Here is a 21,502-nt window from a genome sequence, read left to right as displayed (position 1 = left end):
ACACAGGTTTGTAATATTACCAGCATATTGTAACTATGTATAATTCTTCATAACATTGAAAAACATCTATGTATTTTGCCTCTGAACATTTTAGTGTTATGATTTTAAGAACAAGTTTTCCTTGCAATGTAATTCAAGAAGCTGTCATTGCTTTAAAAAGGTACTGATCAGAGAATCAAACCATCTTTTTGTTTCTTCACACACACACACGCGTGACACAGTTCTGAGCAATGTGAAAGAGTATGGGCAAAACAAGTGAAAAAAGTTGGCAGAAAGGAGAAGTCAAAAAGCAGCACAAAGATAGAATCAAACACAGCTGACCTTTCTGAACAAGTGAGAAAAGTGCTGTGACTTTGAATTCTGAACAAAAAGAAGAAGGGGGGGGGGGGAGCTGCAGTCATCTAGTCTGGATGTTCAAGGTAGGAGGTCAGCTTTTTCCCCCCTCCCAAGCAGCAATGACACAAAAGCCTATTGCAGAAAAGACAGCACAGAAACGGTATGACAACTGCTAGGGTGTGCTGAATCTTCCCACATTCCTAGTGAGACAGATGGTGTTACATGGGACACAGGGAGGGTTGTTCAAACAGCAGCAACCTTCAAAGATCAAGCAGAGCCCAGCCCGCCGAGCGCCATTGAGGGACCAGCGCTCATATGTTGCTGAGTTGCATAAACAAACAGCAACAGCTGCTTTGTCTCCCCCCACAGCCCTCAGAGGACTACTATAAACTTTAGTTGTGCCACTGTTAATATGATACAATCATTTTAATTTACTAATTGTAAATGCCATGAGCAAATGAGGGGACTTTTCAACACCAAAGCTACCATTCCTAATGCGCCAACACAATCACACTCTTGCATGTGAAATTTAAGGCAGTTAGGTTGGATAAATTTCCAGTCATTCTCACCATGCTCTGTTTTGATTGTAAGAAACAATGGGGAAGGGATATGCTGTCTCTCTCTTTTTTTTCCCCAGGAAAAGGGGAGTTACAGATTAATAATTCTTTCTACTCTTTGAAATGAAATGATAAGCTCTGTTGGAATGATATTTTATCGATTACAGAAATTAAGTGAGAGATAGTGAGCTAATTATCAAATTGTTTGATTAGATGATGGGACTGATGCATGTTTCTCTAATTAAACATATATTTTATTTTTAAAAACCCTGTCAAGATAAACCTAGATAAACTCTCATCCTTTGAGGCAGAAAGAAACTATTTGTAAAATTCCTATGTAAAAGGAACCAATGTAGATAAGTATATTTTAAGATCTACCACTTGGATTTCTTTTGTAATACATCCTAGTAGATTTAAGAATGGATTCTTTAGTTAGCACAAAAATACTTTTGGTACAGCACTTTGGAGTGACTAGTTCAAGAATGAAATGAAGCCTAATCATATGTTCAAAACAGACACATTTTATTCCATTAAATCTAATCCATATATTGTCAAGGAATCAGTTTGATTTATAGGAGATATGATATTATGATATATTTCAGCAGTGGTGGATTCCTAGTATGGATATATTTTATTAAAAAGAGTATAAAGTGCACAACATATGTGAAATGAGTTTGATTCAAAAATATAAACTAGATGAAAATTTATAAAACATACAATAAAAAGTAACAATAGAAAAGCTGAGAAGACGCATGAAATATCTTTAAGAGCTTATGTGGGGTGGGCAAAATACCGGGTAAAACTAGGTAAAAAATGAAATTAAAATTGCTGAGATGTTTAATAATGTATAATTAAAATGCCACAATTTCATTCACATTTTGAGGAACATAAAAAAATGAAACTAAAGTCAAGTTAAAGTGCAAATAAAATTTCTAAATTAGAAATTAACACACTCATTCGATCGTGAACATAAGACTATTAAATCATATTAGAAGAGACCATCAAAAAATCATTTAGACCTCAATTAAAGCTATTACCATTAAAAGATCTGCATCTTCAAAATGCCATGAAAAATTAATAATGATTGCCAATCAAAGCAATATCATTTCTCTAAGGGGTTATTATAGAAAGAAATCACTTAAAACAAGCCCCCCCACCTGGTCTGTCCCTGGCTTGTGCGTCACCATATGCCGCTCGAGCTGGGTACGGTAGGCAAACGTGTAGTTACAGAGAGGGCAAGGAAAGTTTTCTTCATTCTTCTCATGGCGATACTTGATGTGCTCCTTCAGTGATGTCAAACGCTTGTAGCCCCGGTCGCAGTAGGGACAGGTCAACAGTTGGGCAAAAGCATCTGGAGTTCCAGGTGGCAGGTCTGCAACCAAGGGACAGGGAAGAAGAAGCAGACCACAAGGTTAGTGAAGGAGTGGCAGCTAGTGGGCTTATTGCCCAGGATGGACTGACAGAAATGACTGCAATCTGTCGACATTGGGATGCCCTGGTTTCTACCTAGCCTACAAACCACATCAATCATTTTCTGCACACAAAGAGCACACACTTGTATGAATCGTTCAGAATACAAAACGTTGTTGTAACCTGTTGCAAAACTGCAATAATGTTCTTTGGAAAGAGAAAAAAAAGGAAGTTTCCAGGTTTGATTTATTGAAGCTTCATACTTAACTGCCAATCTGCTGCCTCCACATACAATATGAGATAGTTACTGTTCATGGATGCTTTTGTTTAACTGTTTATTAAACACTATAAAGACTCAGTTGCTAATTCTTAGTTTGCTTATTTTTTTAAAAAAACAGTCATTCCAAAATTAATGTTCCAGCAACAACGCCACTCATTTACAATTAAAGGTCTGCTATTTATTTCACCTACAGAATTTGCTGACTAAAAGAAATAAATAAGAAAATCACAATATGATGAAATTACAGTCCCAATCTTTGCTCATGAAATCCCATGCTTCTGCAGCTGTTCCTCAATTTTAAGGTAAACACTCAGGCATGTAGTGCATTTATAATTGCAACAGCTGCAAGAGGTCAGAAGAGTAGCTAAAAATGAATTCCATCCTCACCATTTTCTTCTTGCCCATTGGCCTCTGGAGTGCCAAGACGAGACAGTTCCTCGGGAGCTTCTGGGTAAATAATGGCTGTATCACTGCGTCGTAGGTACTCTGCTATACTGACTGAGTGTCCATCTCCTTCCTCCAGTTTCCTCTTAGTAAAGTATTCTTCAAAGTCTGATGTGCAATTTGCATTCTTAACTAAAATGGAAAAGAGGGAGAGGGAAGACAGAACAAAAAGAAAAAGAAATGATTTTGTTTATGCCAATTCTGGGGGATTCATATGTCTGTCTGAGCACTGTTGTTGAAGCTGTCAATCTACATATTGAACCTGATCTTGTAGCTATCCCTACCATCTAGTTTATTTCTCTTATATTATGATCTCTGATTGATTTTGAAGCGAATAGATCTGGTAAAATTTCTTACAATGCCACCCATTAATGAGAGATGGCCTTTTTTCAATTAGCAGGAATGAAAGGTATAGTATTATATGATATCTGTGCACATAATCTGAACTAACAATATTTCAAACTTTATTCTTGTTTTGATCTCATGTGTAATTTAATGATATTCTGCTGCGATTATTACTGAGAAACTGGTCATAACTGCAGCCTCTGGGAGCTTTTCTCTGTCCTTAAATACTTTGAGTCCACTATTTGACATGCTCACATCAGCTGCTTGATAGGCTAATGAGTTACCCTGGCTTTGGGTATGCCCAAACCTTGGGAGTTGGACAGGAAGTTTATACATCCTTATCACACAGGTACTTTGATGCCTTTGGGAGAAAACTGATATAGGCTGCCGCTTCTTAGGCAAAATGGAGAGAAAGTAGGCAAACAAATAGGGAAAAAAGAGTCAAGACTTGCTATTGGGCCATCAAGACTTAACTGTTCGGGAAATGAGAATTTTGTGCTTCATAGGATTCAAAGATTTTTAGCTCAAGTGAAAAACAAAACAAAACCTTGCTTACTCTGAAATACACAATATCTTTGATTGGTTGGTTAAGCCATGTTTAGTTCCCCCCTCCCCACAAAAAGGGACATATGTTGCTCAGATAATGTGATATCTGAAACTATTTTACAAAACAGAACCACATATTTCTGCAATGCAACCATGCATGACAGGCCTTTAAAACTACTTTTGCTGCCTGCACTGTTTTTCTTTCCCCCTTCATTAAAATATAAAGTTGTTATATATTTTATTGCCCATACCCATGAAAAATAATGTCCTCTGAACCACAAAGCACCCTCTTGCTAAAATTAATAATTTCCCTTCCCTCTTTTCTGAACATTAGATACAGGAACAATTTGGTAAAAGCTATGTTGTTATAAATAATTATTAATCCAAGAGATTTGGCATTCAATCTGTTGTGTAGTTACACATGTTTAAGACTGTCAGTATCAAAGTGTTAGACATGTGTAAGTCAGAGTACAGACATAACTGAAAGAGCAACCCTATTATTTTCTTTTAAACTGGATTTTAGAAAGCATCTCTTTTTGAAGATTTTAGAAAGCACCTCTTCAGCACATATACTGTCAGACACTTTTACTAGTGCTTAGACTTTACTGTTCATACTTATTAAAGCTTTGCTACTTTTATTTGGTTAGGTCAGATTACTGACTAAGTGCCTAGATGATTAAAATATTTTTCTCTCTAATAAAGCAACCAAAATAGAGATCAACTTGATTCTACTCCCTGTTACAATAGCATAAATCAGCACTATCTACCCTAAAATCAATGGGGTTGGATTGATAATTATTGAGTGAAAGCAGCACTAGATTTACATCATTGTAACTTAGACTGAGGTAGGAAACCAGCACATAGGGTTACTGAAATATTTAGCATCTTTGCCTCAAGGCAACAGATAAAGGAGAAAATCCATTACAGTGCCATATGTAGTCAATAGTGTTAGGGTAAAATCAACTTGCACACCTCTGTTTGCTGAAGAGTAAAACTGTAAGCCCCCAAAATGGATTATGAGGGAGGGATAACAATTTTCTAGCAAAATATAAATGAAATATCGAATTCTAAAAGAGAAGAGAAACAGCCCAACAAAACTTGTAGGTTGAAACTACTAAATCCCAGGAGATGCTTTAATATCATTTACAGAAGGAAGCAATTCTGGCAATAGCTTCATGGATGTTGTTAATAAAAATGTTTCAGTTCCTGTCAATATGCAGCATCTTTCTTCAATGCACAACCTGCTGAGCTCAAGTTAAACAAGCACAGCACAATTGGTTCCTCAGACAGGGTCATGATTAAGACAGATGAATCAGATGGGCTAAAGTAAGGACAGGCGCAGGAAAGGTGTGGGGATTGCAGAAAGAAATTTTCTCTTATAAACAACCCTGAAATAGCTTAGGAAGTTAAATGGGTAATCTTCAGGATACTTGGCTGCAGGGGTGGGTTGAGAATGTTATTTGCAAGAGGTGATATTACCTGCTTGACCAACTAGCAAGCGCCATTCTTACTCTTTGCAAATACTAGGATTCCATAGTCTATATACTATTTATAATACTATTTACTTATTTACTTTTATAATACTTATTTTCTGTCACATACCCTGTGGTAGAATTCAAAGACATAACTGTGCTAGTCTGGAACATCAGTATGCAAAGGGATTTTGTAGCACCTTTGATACTAACTGAAGGGTTATTCAGACATCTTTTTTTTTTAGCACGATGATTTGAATAAGACAAGTCATGGATTCTAGGTTTGTTATTCACACTATTTTTTTTATCAGAACTGCATCTCTTAAGATCTCTTTGTGTTCTGTTGCTCAGAAATGCTTGCCAGCCTTCCACCTCCCCACCAAGGCAACCCCTGGAAGAAAATGTCCCCAGCTGGGTGTCTCAAGGTGGTAGCAGCAACAGTAAAGTCTCCCACTGCTCCTTGGAAAATGAGAGAGGGAGAGTCCTCCTCTCCCCTCATCGGAGGGGAAAGATGCAGTCAGGCTTACAGGGTTCCATCCCGGGACTATTCACATTGTTATTTACACTGCTGCTGAGGCAAATCTTTTGAAAACACTCAAAAAACAAATAGTTCCAATTATCCCAGGTTAAGTGGGGGGTTTTCGGCACCCCCCCCCCAAAAAAAACAACCCAAACAAACTGAATCAGGTGCATTGGGGATGCATTTGAACAAGAAAGTTTCAACCTGGATTCATCCCAAATAATTTTCACCATCTGAACACTGCTTGAAAGAACGAAGCTGGTAGCATGAGCTTTTGTAGACTTGAGCCTACTTCTTCATTTGCATGGCAGTGACTTTCAAAGAATCATTTTTTAAAAACACAGTTCCTTGGACTATATTATGTTATCTCTCTCAGATAATGGACAGAATCCAGATATCCTCACACAATTCTTCACATGCAAGGAAATTTTTGACTTGTTTCCAATTAGCCACACATCCCACTGGGCACTGTCCAAAGGGACCTCCATGCTCACACTATGAAAAGAGTATCCCACCCTCTTCCATCCAGCTGGAAACAAGAATCTTAAGCACTTGGATCAAAATGTTAAAGGAAGAATTAAAGAATACAATATGTGTATGCATGCATGGAAACCCTTGATCACTCTTTTATACTCTTTAGAAATTTCCATCCAGATATTTTTGTCCCTGACCTTCTCCAAGAGTAGGCTAGCTTGCCAAATGAAGACCCACTTTACCAACACCTAGCATCTCACCCTGTGTTTGGGGACATGGTAACATACCAGTAATAACTCCACGCCAATATTTTCATTAAAAGGTATTCTCATGGCTGAAGCAAACAGGCAGGAAGGAGCGGCCAGATGCCACTCCCAATCTGATTGCCCTGGGGCTGCGGTGAATACACACCACAGCCCCAAGGGCACCACCTGCCATGGCCCCAAATAGGAGCGGGAAAAAACCAGCTCCTTTGGGGGCCGGTTTTTGAGCTGCCTTAGATGGCCCCAGGATGGCTTCCGGGCACTTTGGGGGCCTGCACTGTGTAAACGCCATGCCCCCAGAGCATGTTTCAGGCCTAAGTTGACTCTTATTTCATATTACTTCCATGTGTTGTCAGGCTTACACAACTACTGCTGTTCCCTTTAGTTCACTGGGCATGTCTGAAGTTGTTCTTTGGCATCCAATCATATTTAGGTCTAGCTACAGAGCAACTATCTACTGTAAAACAGGGAATGAATAATAGCAATTGGTTGGCATTTTGAAATCTGCACAATTTGAAAGGATTCCCCAACACTGGAGCAAGATTAGGTGGGTGAATGAAGAGGTTGCAGGAAGGAAATTTGCCAAAACTTCTATATGTCTGCACTGAGGAATCCTCTGTTGGATGAAAGAGTCTTCTTTCAGCAGTGGAAAAATCATTGGGCAGAACCAATACTGTACAGTGGAATAAATCTGTGTGAGCTTAGAGGTATGAGATAATATTATAAGAGCTCTTCTTCTTGTGCTTACTTTTTACCGTTAGATATTTTTGAAGTACAGTCGGCCCTTCTTATACACAGATTTTTTATACACGGATTCAAGCATCCACAGTTTGAAAATGTTAAAAAAAGTATAAATTTCAAATATCAAACCTTGATTTTCCATTTTTTATAAGGGACACCATTTTGCTATGTCATTATATTTAATGGGACTTGAGCATCTACGGATTATGTTATCCACGGGGATCTTGGAACCAAACCCCAGCGTATAACAAGGGCCCACTGTATGTAACTTTTTCTAACATTTCAACAGGCTTTTTTCCCTCGTATATCCTATAGTCTGCTTATATAGGTAGTGGTGGTGTTAAAAATTGAATACACAACTTGGATTGGTGACGTACTCTGAAGTGATGAGCTGGTTATTGACATAAAAATAGAAGAAGGATTTGGATGGGAACTTCCTTAAAATCATAAGAACAGCTTCTGGGGAACACTAGGAAGGTAGTGATAGCACCAAGGGACATCACAATAGAAGTATAGTGTCTAGATCTAGGGAAGTAATAGTGCCACTCTATTCTGCTTTGATCATGCCCCACCTGGAATATTGTGTCCAGTTCTGGGCATCACAATTTAAAAAGGATGTTGAGAAACTGGAGTGTGTCCAAAGGAGGGCGACCAAAATGGTGAAGGGTCTGGAAACCATGTCCTATGAGGAACAACTTAGGGAGCTGGGGATGTTTAGCCTGAAGAAGAGAAGGTTAAGAGGTGATATGATAGCCCTGTTTAAATACTTGAAGGGATGTCACATTGAGGAGGGAGTTAGTATGTTTTCTGCTGCTCCAGAGACTAGGACCCAGAGCAATGGATGCAAGCTACAGGAAAAGAGATTCCACCTCAACATTAGGAGGAACTTCCTGACAGTAATACTACTACTACTACTACTACTACTAATAGTTTATTTTTATCCCGCTTTTCCAACTTTTGATCAAAGCAGCGTACAGATTTAGATAAAAAATACATCAAGATAAAACAATTAAAACAGCATTTAAAAACAATCATAATAACAACAATAGGGTCAGCTGAGTGGGGGGAATCCATAACATTGCAAGGTCATTGACAGAGGGGGCTGTTCGACAGTGGAACACACCCCCTCGGAGTGTGGTGGAGTCTCCTTGGAGATCTTTGAGCAGAGGGTGGATGGCCATCTGTCGAGGATGCTTTGATTAAAATTTCCTGCATGGCAGGGGGTTGGGGTTGGACTGGATTGCCCTTGCGGTCTCTTCCAACTCTATGATTCTAAGGTAAGTCAACAAATAATGATTGAATTCCAGGGCGCTTTCACACTACATAATTATACCACAATGATTCCATTTTAACTATCATGGCTGCGTCCTATGGAGTCTTAGGCCTTGTGGTTCAGTGAGGCTGTAGAGCTCTCTGGCTGAGAATTCTAAATATCACTCACTAAACTGCAAATACTAGGATTCCATAGGATGAAGTCTATAGCCCATTCACGCTACAATATTGTAGTGCTATATTCTACTTTAACTGCCATGGTAATATCCTATGGAATCCTAGGGCTTGTAGTTTGCTGAAGGACTAGAGCTCTCTGGCTGAGAATTCTGAATATCCCTCCCTAACCTGCAAATTCCACGATTACATTGGGGATAACCACGGCAGTTAAAGCAGAATCATAGTTCAACAATTGTGTATTTATTTTATTTTAAAAAAATATTTATATCCTGCCTTTTATCTGAAGATCTCACGGCATCTTACAATAAAATCAACTTTTTAAAAATATATCAAAGTTTTTAAAGATTAAAAATATATTAAATAATTTCTAAATTTCTCTATAGTAACTTACAAGGTTTTCCTTTTTGCCCTGGTAACAATAAAAATTCGGGCAAGATTTATTGGTGATTTTGCAGTTGTTTGCTCTGGGGATGCACTTATTATACTGTTGTTTATATTCAATGTGTTTTAATTGTATTGAATGTTTTTAATATACGAGATCTCTATGCTATTTATTTTATGAACTGTAATACTTTTCTATTGTTGCACTTTCATATTGTACTTACTAGTACTTACCATTAGTAGTTTCTCAATTTAAAAACAGTTTAAAACTGGTTAAAACAACCTTGAATGATATTATCATAAAACATGTACAGCCTGGATGAAATCAGTTTGGCCTGACAGCTTTAATAAATAGGCAGCTTTCAGCTTGCTGCTGAAATGATTCCAATGTTGGCACCAGCTGGGTCTCTAGGGGAGGAAATTCCATAACCAGGGAGCCACTGCAGAAAGGGTCCTCTCTCATGTCCTCACACAATGTATTTCCCCTACTGATGGGACATGGGGAAGGTCCTTGCCAATAGATCACGATTATCAGACAGGCATACACAGTCAGACAGACAGACAGTCTCTGCAAGGGTTCCGCTCTGGACACGCACACCCCTTGATTAGAAAAAACACAGGACCTCAAGTCCCTTTCTTCCCAATGGTGGCATGACATGTGCATGCTGTCATTGGGAGAACAGAGTGGGGCCATCTGTGGATACTCCAGTCGTGGACAACCAGTCTACAGTTGGGGATGGCTGACAGTATATTTATAGAAAGGTGTTCCTTCAAGTATCGAGGTCCCAAGCCATTCAAGGCTTTAAGTATTATTGACAGCACCTTGAATTCAGAAAGAAAATGATTTGGCAGCCAGTACAATTCCTTCAGAAAAGGTGTTCTATGTTATCTGAATAAAATTCCAGTGAACAGTCTAGATGCTGAATTTTGCACTAGTTGCAGTTTCCACGTCATCTTCAAGGGCAGCCCTATAAAGAGTGCATTGCAGTGGTCTAATCAGGAACAGAGTGGAACAATTTTCATTCATTCATTCATTCATTCATTCATTCATTTCTTAATCCTTTCTTTCCTCTGCAACTGCTATTGTTCCCTGAAAATCTGATATGGGCATTTGGGTGGGGAATATATGTGTAGCCATCTCAGAAGAGACATGGAAAATTGCTAAGGGAATGAATAAATACTGCCATCTCCATTTTTGCAGCATGAGTCTCTGCAGGATCTTGTTCCATTTCACAAAAGAAAAAAACTTCCATCTCCACACCCTCCAACTGTCCTGATTTAGTGAGACAATCCTCATTATCCTCTGTTGCTTTTAAAATGTTTCAGCTTCTCTCTTCTCCTCCAACCTTCCCCTTTCTCCTCAGCTTACTTCATTTGCTGTAAACTGAGGCCTCATTCCCACTTACAAAAAAAAAAAAGGTCTGCAATTCGAATCAATGGATCAATTCAACAGTGGAGCATGGTTCCCATTACATTTGCCCCGATCACATTTTCCCCTGTAAAATAACCCACTTATGGTTCACATTCACAAATGAATCAGTTCAAAATGGACCTGCTCCAGCCGGCTGAAGGGCAAATTTAAATCGATTCCAATCCGCATTTGGTTCACACTTGGGCAGAATTGATTTATCCAAAAAGACATGGTTTGCTCTTATCTATTTTATTGTTTGTATGTACAGCACTGTGCAAATCTACAGCACTAAATAATAATAATAATAATAATAGTTTATTGAAGGCATATTTTAAATTGGAGGTTCTATTTATCCTGTAATCACAAAACATACAATTGTCCCCATATCCTGAACAGTTCTTTCTCATCTCTTTCGCTCCTGCCTGTTTCATTAGATCTGTAGCCTCATGTTCTGTCTCCTTCAATCAATCTAAAAACAATTCTGAACTCCAGCTTTGCATAGGAGACTTTAATTCTCTTCCTTGACAGTAAATGTCTCTGAGGTTCTAGAACCTGGGCATTAGTCAGTGTCTATGTATATTAAAAGAATTCAGGAGCTAAAGCAAATGTTTATGTCTAAGTTATAAACCCTTAAAAACTATGGGATTTACTGAGGAGCGGATAGCTCCTTAACTGAAACAACGCTAGCAGTGTGATTATACTTTACAGAATAATATAAATATCAAATGTCATCTGTATGCAGATCAGGCGTTTCAGAGTTTTTATTGTGTTAGTGAAGAGCATTTGGTCATCAGTGGAATAAGTGATCAGTGTGGCAAAACAAGAATGTTTTCAACCTCCCCCAATCCCATGAATAGCTCTTTAACTGAAGGGGAGTTTCTCCTTATATGCCCTTTGCAAGATTTCTATGCATATAGCCACTCTCTCATCGATTCCTTGTGAATTTAAATTGCACACAGAAATCACACTCCCATCTGTGAGTCAAGCTTTTTAGGAAGATGTAAAGTAAGTGACCTCACTAAGGAAGTCTTGTTTTAATTAAGGACTGGGGCAGGGACTCCTTAAAGCCTGGGGTAGCATAACATCATATGAGCTGTGCATAAACCACACTAAGGAAAGTAGATATTTAAAGGAGACACTCAAGAGCTTGGGAGGCCAGTTATTTCTTGTGGGAACTTTTGCTGTAAGATGGAGATAGCTGCTCCTAATCGGCAACAAAGCTAATAAAACCGCAGCCTTCATTAAGCAGGAAGTGGCAGGCCCTCATTGGTACATGCAGATTACAGTCTCAAAACGATCATTCCTTCTAACTTGCCAACTTTTACTTCTGTTTTCCTCTCTGCAGAGAACTCTTTTCCTACTTAAAACAAAAATACTGCCTCAGCAAAGTGCACTTGTCTACTGTAGGGGAGAGGAGGGAATTTAACAAACAAAAAATCTTTGAGGAATTCGCTCAACCATTTCCTAAAAATATTTATTGGGATGTAACACCTTAAAGCAATGTTGGTTTACATGGTACTTATTTTACCTCTTCCAAAGTCAATAAAAATTAATGTTCAGATACTTAGAGATCATCACCACCACCACTCTGTGGTTGCATGTGAAACATTATTGCAGAATCTAAGACCATTTTTCAGTGGGGAGATGTCACACTGATACCAGGACTGATATTAACAGTCTTCTGGATATCCAACTGCAAGAAGCCTGATACTGGAATCAGTTGGCAGTGGGCTGAAATGCAAACCCTTAAAATCTGCTCTGTGAATTGGGTGTACCTATCACTCAAAGTAAAAACAGCAATTCAGCCATTAATGTGACCTAATATACAGCAGTCATATGTGTGGTCAGGTATTCATAAATCCTATATAAATGGATGGAACTTAGAAGTGGCTGCCGTGTGTGGGACGACCAATGAAAAAGGCTTTAATACACTTGTGATTTGGTCAGAAGCTTAGACCAATTCAAAAATTACTCTTGCCACATGCCAGTAGTGCAAGTTGTGGCTGGCACTGACACAGAGATACTCTATGCATTTAAAGCTCTGAAACATTGTCACTGCCACAGACAGTTGACTCCAAAAGGAAGCACTTGCATTGGCATTCCATAGGAACCAGCAATGTTTCAAGTGCCTCTTAATTTAACCGTGTTAAAAAATGTATTTGTCCATCCCAGACTCTTAGTACTGTATGCTGTCCTCTTTTAATCTGCAAGCCATGGAGAAGAATATCAGCACAGGTGTAAACTAGCAGTATAACACTACTGTGCTTATTTCAGTTTTGTTGTGAGAAATCATGCAAATGGCAAAGGCATGGTGAAAGAATCTTTAAAATTTGGTCACGATTTTCCATATTTTTTTGGGTATGGCTTGGACCCTTTGATATCTAATTACTAACATATGTTCTTGGCTTTTGAAAAGAAAAAATAATATATGTGAAACAAAACAATTTTTCAGCATGAGTTCTTGAAATTCTGCATTGCAATTCATATGTAATCAAAATAAAGTGACTTCATTTTACTTTCCAGATTACTTTCCGATGCACAAGATTAACATGCCAAACCAAAAAAAAAAAAAAAAAGGGGGGGGGGGGCAAACCTCAACACCAGTAAAAACTATTTTATTTATTTTTTGCTTTATTTTCCTCCGTATGAATCAAGCAAGTCACTTTGTTATGAAGTCTAATAAGAACATGTGGGTGTGGGTATAAAAGATGTGTGAGTAATAAAATCCTTTAAACATTTGGGTGCCACCTTCTTTAACAATGTTTCTAGTGGTTGCTAAATCATCCAATCACATAATGGAATATTAAAACAACTTTTTAGGATGGAAATTAGGCTAGGGCAGTATGAAATAATTTGTGCCTTATGATAACATTTCCTTTGCTTCCATTTTCATACAGTTAAAAATGTCCTGTCTTCATCAGCTTAATATTACAATGGACTCCTCACACTTATGGACTGCATTAGGTTCTGTAGACTTGACCTGGGAATTCGGATAGGACCTGTTGTTTGCTTATTTTATTAACTTGTATTTCTATCTACTGTTATATGCATTTGTTATTTTTAGATTGTATGCCACTGGCAGGTTTTATTATTCTTATTGATTTTATCCATTCTATGTACAGCGCTGTACAAATTTAAATAAAATGTAATAATAATAATTCTAATAAATTGTCAGGCATGGGTGTCTTCCCCAACCAAAAGGAGACTTAGAAGATTTTCACACCAGCACTTACTGTGGGTTAAGTGCCGGTAAAGTGCAGGTAAAATGTTCCTGAAGCGTGAAGGCGTGAAAGCCCGTCATGCTTCTGAAACATCCCCTCTGCTCTACTGTCCTTGAAAGTTCACGGAGCAGCCATTTCCTATAAACGGGAACTTTGCAATAATAGGAAATGGCTGCTCTGCTAATGATTCAAAGATGGTAGAGCAGAGGGGACGTTTCACTGAAGTTTTAGGTGCATGATGGGCTTTCACACCTTCACGGTTCAAAAACGTTTTACCATTGCTTTACCAGTGCTTAACGCACTGTAAGCACCGGTGTGAAAATCTTCATAGGCTGACAATAAGTAGCCTACCTGCACTGAAACCATATCTTCCAATCAAATCCAAATAGCTGCTACAGCTGCTTCAAAAATGAATAAGACGAATCATCTGATGTCTAGTTTTTTGTGAGGTTTTGGGGCTGTGTGCCATGTTCTAGAAGAGTTTCTTCTTGATGTTTCGCCAGCATCTGATGTCTTATTAGTTTTCTACCAAACAGTAAAGATAGGTCCAATGGTCCAAAACAGACTGCAGGAATAATCTAGTTTGAGACCGCTTTAACTGTCCTGGCTCAATGCTAGGGAATTCTGGGAATTGTAGTTTTGTAGGACATTTAGCCTTTTCTTTCAGAGAGCTCTGGTGCCACAACAAACTACACTTCCCAGGATTCCCTAGCCCTGAGCCAAAGCAGTTAAAGCAGTCTCAAACTGGATTATTTCTGCAGTGTATTTTGGACCAATGCCTCTATGGACAGTATCACACGGGGCAAAATTGGAAGTTTAAAGGAGTGGCAATGGAGGGTCATCCAGGGCTTAGGAACAAATTCAATCAGTTGCAATCAGAAGAGAATGCAGGGAAAATGTGAGGTCAATCAGGAAATAACTAAATTCACAAAACTACCAGATTTAGTTGCTTGCGAATTGACTCCTCTCACGTGGCTGCTGTGTGAAAATGCAACTCTCCAGATGCATCCGATTTCCTGATTTCTGAAGCTGCCTTGCTGCCCCTGGGAGAGATTACTTAAAAGGATACACACACAGGTTCCTCGCCCCATTCTGTCCTCCTCAAATGGAGCCTCTAATTAAGGGCATAGCTCAGTGGTGCCGAAATTGTGCTCTTTAAGGGATTTTGGACTTTGGGGTCCAGAATTCCTGACTATTGCCCAATGTGACTCAGGCTTCTGGGAACTGAAGTCCAAAATCTCTCAAAGGGCACAGTTTGGGGACCACTGGCATGGCATCGCTGGTGTGAGAAGGCAGAGGGAGAGCAATTTGGAAGTCCTCCTGGACAGGAGGGAGAAAGGGAGGACATGCCCTGGAAAAGGAGGGCTTCGGGGAGTATCAGCCCTCCCTGGAACCAGGCAGGTTTATGGAACCAGCCCCCTCCTTTCTCTCTGTCTCTTGTATGTCTTTGTGTGTGGTTTTAGGAATTTTCAAAGGGTATCCTCATTCTGCCTTTTTCTGAATCACCTTTTGGGGCTTCTGTGGCAAAGAGGATATCCCCTCCCTTCCCTGGAGCATGTGTGTGTGTGCACTTGTGGAAATGACACTTTCGAGCATGCCCCAAAAATGTATTTATGAGCTTGCAATGAGGATTTGTTTGTCTCCTTTTGATAGCCAAATTCGCATTGGGCCCACTTTAGTGTGCTTTTAACCCCTTGTGCTCTCTGTGTGATAACCAATACCAAATGGGATTGCTTTTCTCGGATGCCACTACTTAACCATTTTTGGGATAGAAGCACATAGGACCTACATATGATAAAGTCCTGTGGCTTCAGTGCTGCTTTCTTTTTGTCTGTATGCAAAACTATGTTTCTGAGAATAGTGGATAAAGAAAAAGAGAAAGGGGGGGGGGGGAGAGAACTATACTTGGAAGTATGTATACCCCTATACAGATCTAGCATATGATTGTGAATATATATGTAATATTTATTTACATACTCATTTTCTTTGTATCAGAAAGCTTCAGGCATCTGAGAAAGTGGGGAAAAGTGCACCTAATAAAACGTGTAGGTTTGGATTTTAAGATACAAAACCAGCACTCATTATCATTATAAATATGCTTCTACCCTAAATGCACCAGATCTGTCTGATCTTGGAAGCTAAGCAGTGCCAGCTCTGGTTAGTATTTAAATGGGAGACTGCCAACAAATACTGGGTGCTATAGAAAACCTCATGGGGTTGCCATAATTCGACAGACAACTTACACACATATACACACGCTCAAAACAAGATAGCTCCAAATATATTAAACTCCACATAGCCACCAGTATTTGAGAAACAGTGCTGGAATTTGTTCATTCCCAAGTATACTGCCACAGTAAATGAGGAAAAGACAAATGAAGGTAATGTTAAAAAATAAAAAAATCCATTGTTGTCAAATGCCAGTGAAACAGTCCTAGCTATATGGATTTCTATGAAAATATTCCCAGTAACTTCAGCAAAGTCAAGTCTGGAACACTGGCTTGTATCACACCGAAGCAATTAAAGATGTGCAGGTTATTAGGTATAACCAAAACATTTAACTAGAAAAATAAGCTACCTTGTCTAAGTGATAGAAATTTCTATCTGGCTGATAGAAAACTTTGATTGCAGAAATAAATCAATGGTAAGAGAAAACAAGAGAAGTTTCCAAAGATGTGCCCTTACCTGTTCCGTTGTTTCCAGTGGTCTGAATGGCAGCTTCAGGCCCCATGGTGTCATACTCTTCCTTCATTTCTTCTGTAATACAAGAATGTACATTTTAGTACACACACACTTCACTTAACAAAGTCTCTGACAAAAAAAGCTCCTTTTTACAGGTTTGTTATGAACTCTCAGCACCCCTTTCCTTGTCCTCTGTCTAGCTGAAAGCTTTTGTAGTAGCATCAACATCTGTGGTATGTTAAAGATGGACTGGAATAGTTCTTTGTGGGTTTTTCGGGCTATGTGGCCATGTTCTATGTAGCCCGAAAAACCCACAAAAAGCTATGGAAGCCGGCCATGAATGCCTTCGACTTCACGATGGGCTGGAACTTGGTTGCAGCAATGTGTCTACAGCAAACCACATAATAAATAAAAAATGAGCTGGAAAAGAATGGGATCCTGCTGTAGGCAATCTTACTGTAGGCATGTGTTTATAAACAGGCAAGGTAAACAGCAGCTTCCTCCAAAATCCTTACTGAGCGTGTGTAAGCAGAACAGAGAGTAAAGGGGGGAAACATATCTCTCCTTCCCCAGCTACCTTAAACAAGTTTTAAAAAGCTTAAATCTGTTAAGTTTTTGCACCCAAACATGGAAGCTGGTGAAAGAAAAAATCACCACAGTGCATTTTGGAAGAAGCTTTCAATGTTTAGAAGATTCAAATTTTTTTTTTGTTTACTTATGCATGTCTTTGTGGACCTGGTAATTTCATTTCACATGTACAGATTGTTAGTTTGGAATAATTAATTTGCTGAAATATGCTGAACTGCTCTTCTTTTTTGTAGTATAGGAACCTATTTCTATTTTTTCCCATGTTATTTCTGCCTCTGGTTCCATTTTTGTTGTTGTTGTTATTGCTGAAGAAGTAATGCCGTGGTATACATCCACTTTGTTAACTGAGTTGTACCTGTATTCACTTAGAAAACAGTTTGCCAAACACCAAGCAAACTGCAGTTAAAAAAAATTGTGCTTTCAGCCAAAGTACAAAATAGGCCACTTGTAATTAGCTTTGTTTAGGCAATTTCATAAATGTGATCAGGTTAGACGAGCAACTGAATTTGCACAATGTGGGTTTTCTCCAGGTGAGACATTTCAGTTGTCACTGGGTATGGACTTGCCCAGTACATTCCCTGGGATCTTAGCAGTTTGAAAAAGGATCACATGAATGATTGCTATTACAGTTCATGTTATCCAGTCAAACACATGCCAAAGAAACAAACCAGCTCTTATGGATATATGGAACCATCTCGAGACTCAGACATAGTTTTTTCACCATTACATTGGGGTGGGCAACTTGCTGACCTCTGGATGTTGTGTGATGGCAAGTTTTATGAGTCTTAATCAGCACAACCAATGATGAAGGATTATGAAAACTGCATTCTGAAAACTTCTGCAGAGTATGTTGTGATAAATGTTATAAATGGCAAGAAACAATAGTTTTGTTTGTTTGTTCATCAAGGAAAGGATTTTGTGATGGCCCCTTCAATAAACAAGTGGCAAATACATTTACCTAACTAATTTATTAATATTGTTTTAAAAAGTGCAAGCACAATACTAGAACCAAGAGTTAATGCATATAAGAAAATCAAAATAAAATACTACATATCTTACATTGTGTAGTGGTTAGAGCACTGGACTATGAAAGTCACTTGATAACTCTGGTTATTAAGTCACTATGAACTTTATCGCATTGGCTCCTTCCGTTCCGTTTTGAGCACGGAACGGAAGGAGCAGGGACAAGTGCGGAACGAGTGGGGGACGGATTTTACCGCACGCACCCATCCCTCATTCGTTCCGTTCCCCTTCTCTTCCGTTCTTAATCTGTTCCAGAGGGGGAAATTTTTGAGAACTGTTCTGAACAGTTCTCAAAAAGCGTGCCCTTTGGAACGGAATGGGCAGGGAAGAGAGGGGGAACAGAACGAGTGAGGGACGGGTGTGTGCGGTAAAATCCGTCCCCCACTCGTTTCCGTTTCCTGCCAGGCCGGGCCGAGAACCCGGTGCGATAAAGTTATATGTTTCAGCCTAATTTACGTCACTGGAGAAGGGGATATGCATGCTATTCTAAGCTTTTTGAAGAAAGTGAAGGATAAATGTTTAGGTTGTAGAACAGAAAGTCTTCTGGTTAACTGATACCATTACCTAAAGCAGTGATTCCCAAATTAGGTGGTACACCTCCCCCCCCCCCCCCCCGGGGTGGTGGAAAGATCCAGGGAGGCAATGAGAAAAAATGGGGCAGCAGATGAGCCTTGAGTCAAAGTACTGGCGTACAAGAAAGATAAGGGGAAGCAGCAGCCTTTAGAACCATGGTGGAGATGAGGAGTCAGAGCATGTGGTTAAGGGGCAGAGGTGGCAGCAAAAAGGAGTTTTCACATTTGGGACGCTGCTTAAGCTTTGTGAGTTTTGTTGGGACATGACTGGCAGGCTGGAACTACATTACTGTTCCTGCTTTCGTTGGTTGGGTAGGCCAAGAGAAGAGGTAGCAAAAGAAACAATGTCTCTCTCTGTGTGTGAGACAACAACTTGAAACTGTGTGAGGAAAGCATGTCCATGGGGAAGGGGCGAGAGGAGTATCCAGTGAATTCTTTACTTCTTTTGCCTCTCTCAGAAAAAGAATCCTTCCTTGCCAGGGTGAAAAGTAGGAAGTTAGCTGTGCCCCACTCTGCCTTGGCAAAAAAGCATTTGGAGTCTTACCTTACGGAGGGGAAGATTCTCCCTTTGCACCTGGTCATGTTGGGAACAGCAGTCAATCAGCTGGTCAAGCAATGACCAAGATACTTCTTGCCCATGCTGCCCTTTGCCACAAGGCCAGCATGGGTGAGAGGTTTCTCAGTGGCTACTCAGACAGCTGCTTGTTTGATGCTCCCAGGGTGACCAGGTACAAAGGGAATAGTATCCAAATAGTTAGACAGGCAGCGACTGAGAAGCTTCTTGCCTGCTCTGGGCTTTGCTGCAAGGCCAGCACAGGAGAGATGCTGCTTGGTTGCTGCTCCTAAGGTGACCAGCTTTGTGGTTGTTGTTCGACTGGCTGCTAAGGTGCTCCCTCTGCACCCAGTCACCATGCAGGTGTCCAGGCAGCCTTCCTTTTGCTGTAAAGCTGGGGCAGGTGGGAGGGAGGAGTAGGACTGTTGCTGCTATTGTATTCATGCATGAGGGTGAGGTGTAAGAGAAGGAGCTGATGGTGAGCTGGATGCAGCTGGGATAGATGTCACTGGCTGGCTCCAAAAACAGTATCAAGAAATAGGTACTGGGAGGTACTAGTGTTGTGACTCAAGCGGAAAGGGGGAAATAGCCCCAAAAGATTTGAGGACCACTGGCCTAGTGCATCTTAAATTTTGCAGGTAAATTCTAAGGGTGAAATATTCCCAATTCCAGCTCCACTCAAGCTTACTGTGAAAGACAATAGACTGTCTCAGTAAATCTTGATGTGCACTTCTACCCACACTGAATCCTGTATCTACATGTGTTCAGTTGTGATACTGACCTAGTATTTAACTGGTGAAAAGAATCAGGTATCCATTTCATTGAATGATATGTTTTAAAATATTTTAAGTAGTACAACAAACATCCAAATCGCCTACACAAAGAGATTGTAACTAGTTAGTCTAAAGATAATGACTGAATTTGTTTTCAAAACTTTAAAACCACACTGCTTTTCTTAAAATAAGGATTTTGATAATGGAATAATGTGATACTATAATAATTTATTTCTGTGTAAATTTTTAGAAGAAAAAGGAGAATAGTTTAAACAGAGATCTATTCTTGGCTCATTCGGAAATTTGCAATCTTTACAGTAGTTTTCAAGTGTCCCATTTTATGAGTAATTAGTTGGTGAAATTACAGCATCTAATTGTAGCTTTCTAATCAAAAATAAAGCCAAACTGATTTGATGCAAAGCTTTACAGCCAGAATACTTTATGGAGCTATAAATATACATTTTATTATTTTCTAACTTAAAATAAAATAAAAAAAGATTCTGAGTTAAACTATTAATGCACAAATAGTCATTAATTCATACAAACTACATAGTTTACAGAGATCTGGCATTTTTCCTTCTCTACTAAACATTTTTACAGCACTTCTTGATTCTAAACACTTTAGAAAAATCCATACACATTGATAAAAATGTTGTCAGTTGTGATACACTGCATCACAACTGTAGTATTTCTTCTGGTAGCTTACCAGAAAGCTGAATCAAGGTACAGTACTTGTGAGAGGTTTAGTGCTGGATATAAATATAGCTTGTGTGGATTTTTTTTCTTCCTTGATCAGCTCATGTGATTTCTGGTAGAAAGGAGTCACAAGTTTGTTTCCATCTCAGGGCACAACTACTCAGTCACCAAGGGGGAAACAGCTAGCTGCATTTTCTTTTTGTTTTATTTTTCTTCACGGCTGTGTTTCCTTCCTCATTGTAATTTCTTCTGTACAGAGAAGTTCCATTATGATATAACTGCTTCCCAAAAATCTTGCAAATACTCAGACACCGTGAAATGTATTTCTTTTGTGTGTGGTGTGTGTGTGGGTCACAAAAATGCATCATCATCAGAATCTTTCCCAGTTATGAACCTGACTTTCTGCAAGTTTTGTATCTAGGTGTAGTTTCAGAAGAAATTTTACATTACATCTCCTTATGTTTCAGGAAAACTGTTCCAGAACAGAACCATGTATCCATCTCTTTGAAGCATAAACATTTTGCAAAAGTGCATTAGCAATGTAAAAACTTTCTTCCGATATCACCAATGCTTGTGTAACCCAGAAACTCCAAAGCTACTCAAAGGTAAAATCTGCCTGGTGTGTTCAGATATCAAATACAGAGCAAGTACAGGTTTGGGCAGAGTTTATTTTTCTGCAGAACACCTAAGTTTTGCAGACTTCATCTGACTGAGAGCAATGTGCCCGCCTAAGAACCCCAAGTATATTTATTTTGAAAACACTTG

General features: G+C 39.2%; 1 protein-coding gene across 10 annotated transcripts in view; it reads right to left on the bottom strand.

Moving 5' to 3' along the window:
- The window catches only part of ZEB2 (zinc finger E-box binding homeobox 2), a 195,256-nt gene that overhangs the window by 43,766 nt on the left and 129,988 nt on the right, over nt 1-21,502 (bottom strand). For all 10 annotated transcript variants that reach the window (XM_089520068.1, XM_089520070.1, XM_089520077.1 and 7 more), the window contains 3 exons: nt 16,536-16,607; nt 2,971-3,159; nt 2,051-2,265 (listed from right to left, as the gene is read on the bottom strand). In XM_089520068.1, the coding sequence (XP_089376194.1) occupies nt 2,051-2,265; nt 2,971-3,159; nt 16,536-16,607 (476 nt within the window). The remainder of the gene's footprint in view (nt 1-2,050; nt 2,266-2,970; nt 3,160-16,535; nt 16,608-21,502) is intronic.

Source organism: Sceloporus occidentalis, unplaced genomic scaffold (genome assembly GCF_023333645.1).
Source record: "Sceloporus occidentalis isolate IW3139 unplaced genomic scaffold, rSceOcc1.0.p SCAF_4, whole genome shotgun sequence".
Taxonomy (NCBI): domain Eukaryota; kingdom Metazoa; phylum Chordata; class Lepidosauria; order Squamata; family Phrynosomatidae; genus Sceloporus; species Sceloporus occidentalis.
The sequence above is the reverse complement of the archived record's forward strand: the minus strand, read 5'-3'. Positions and strand labels throughout refer to the sequence as shown.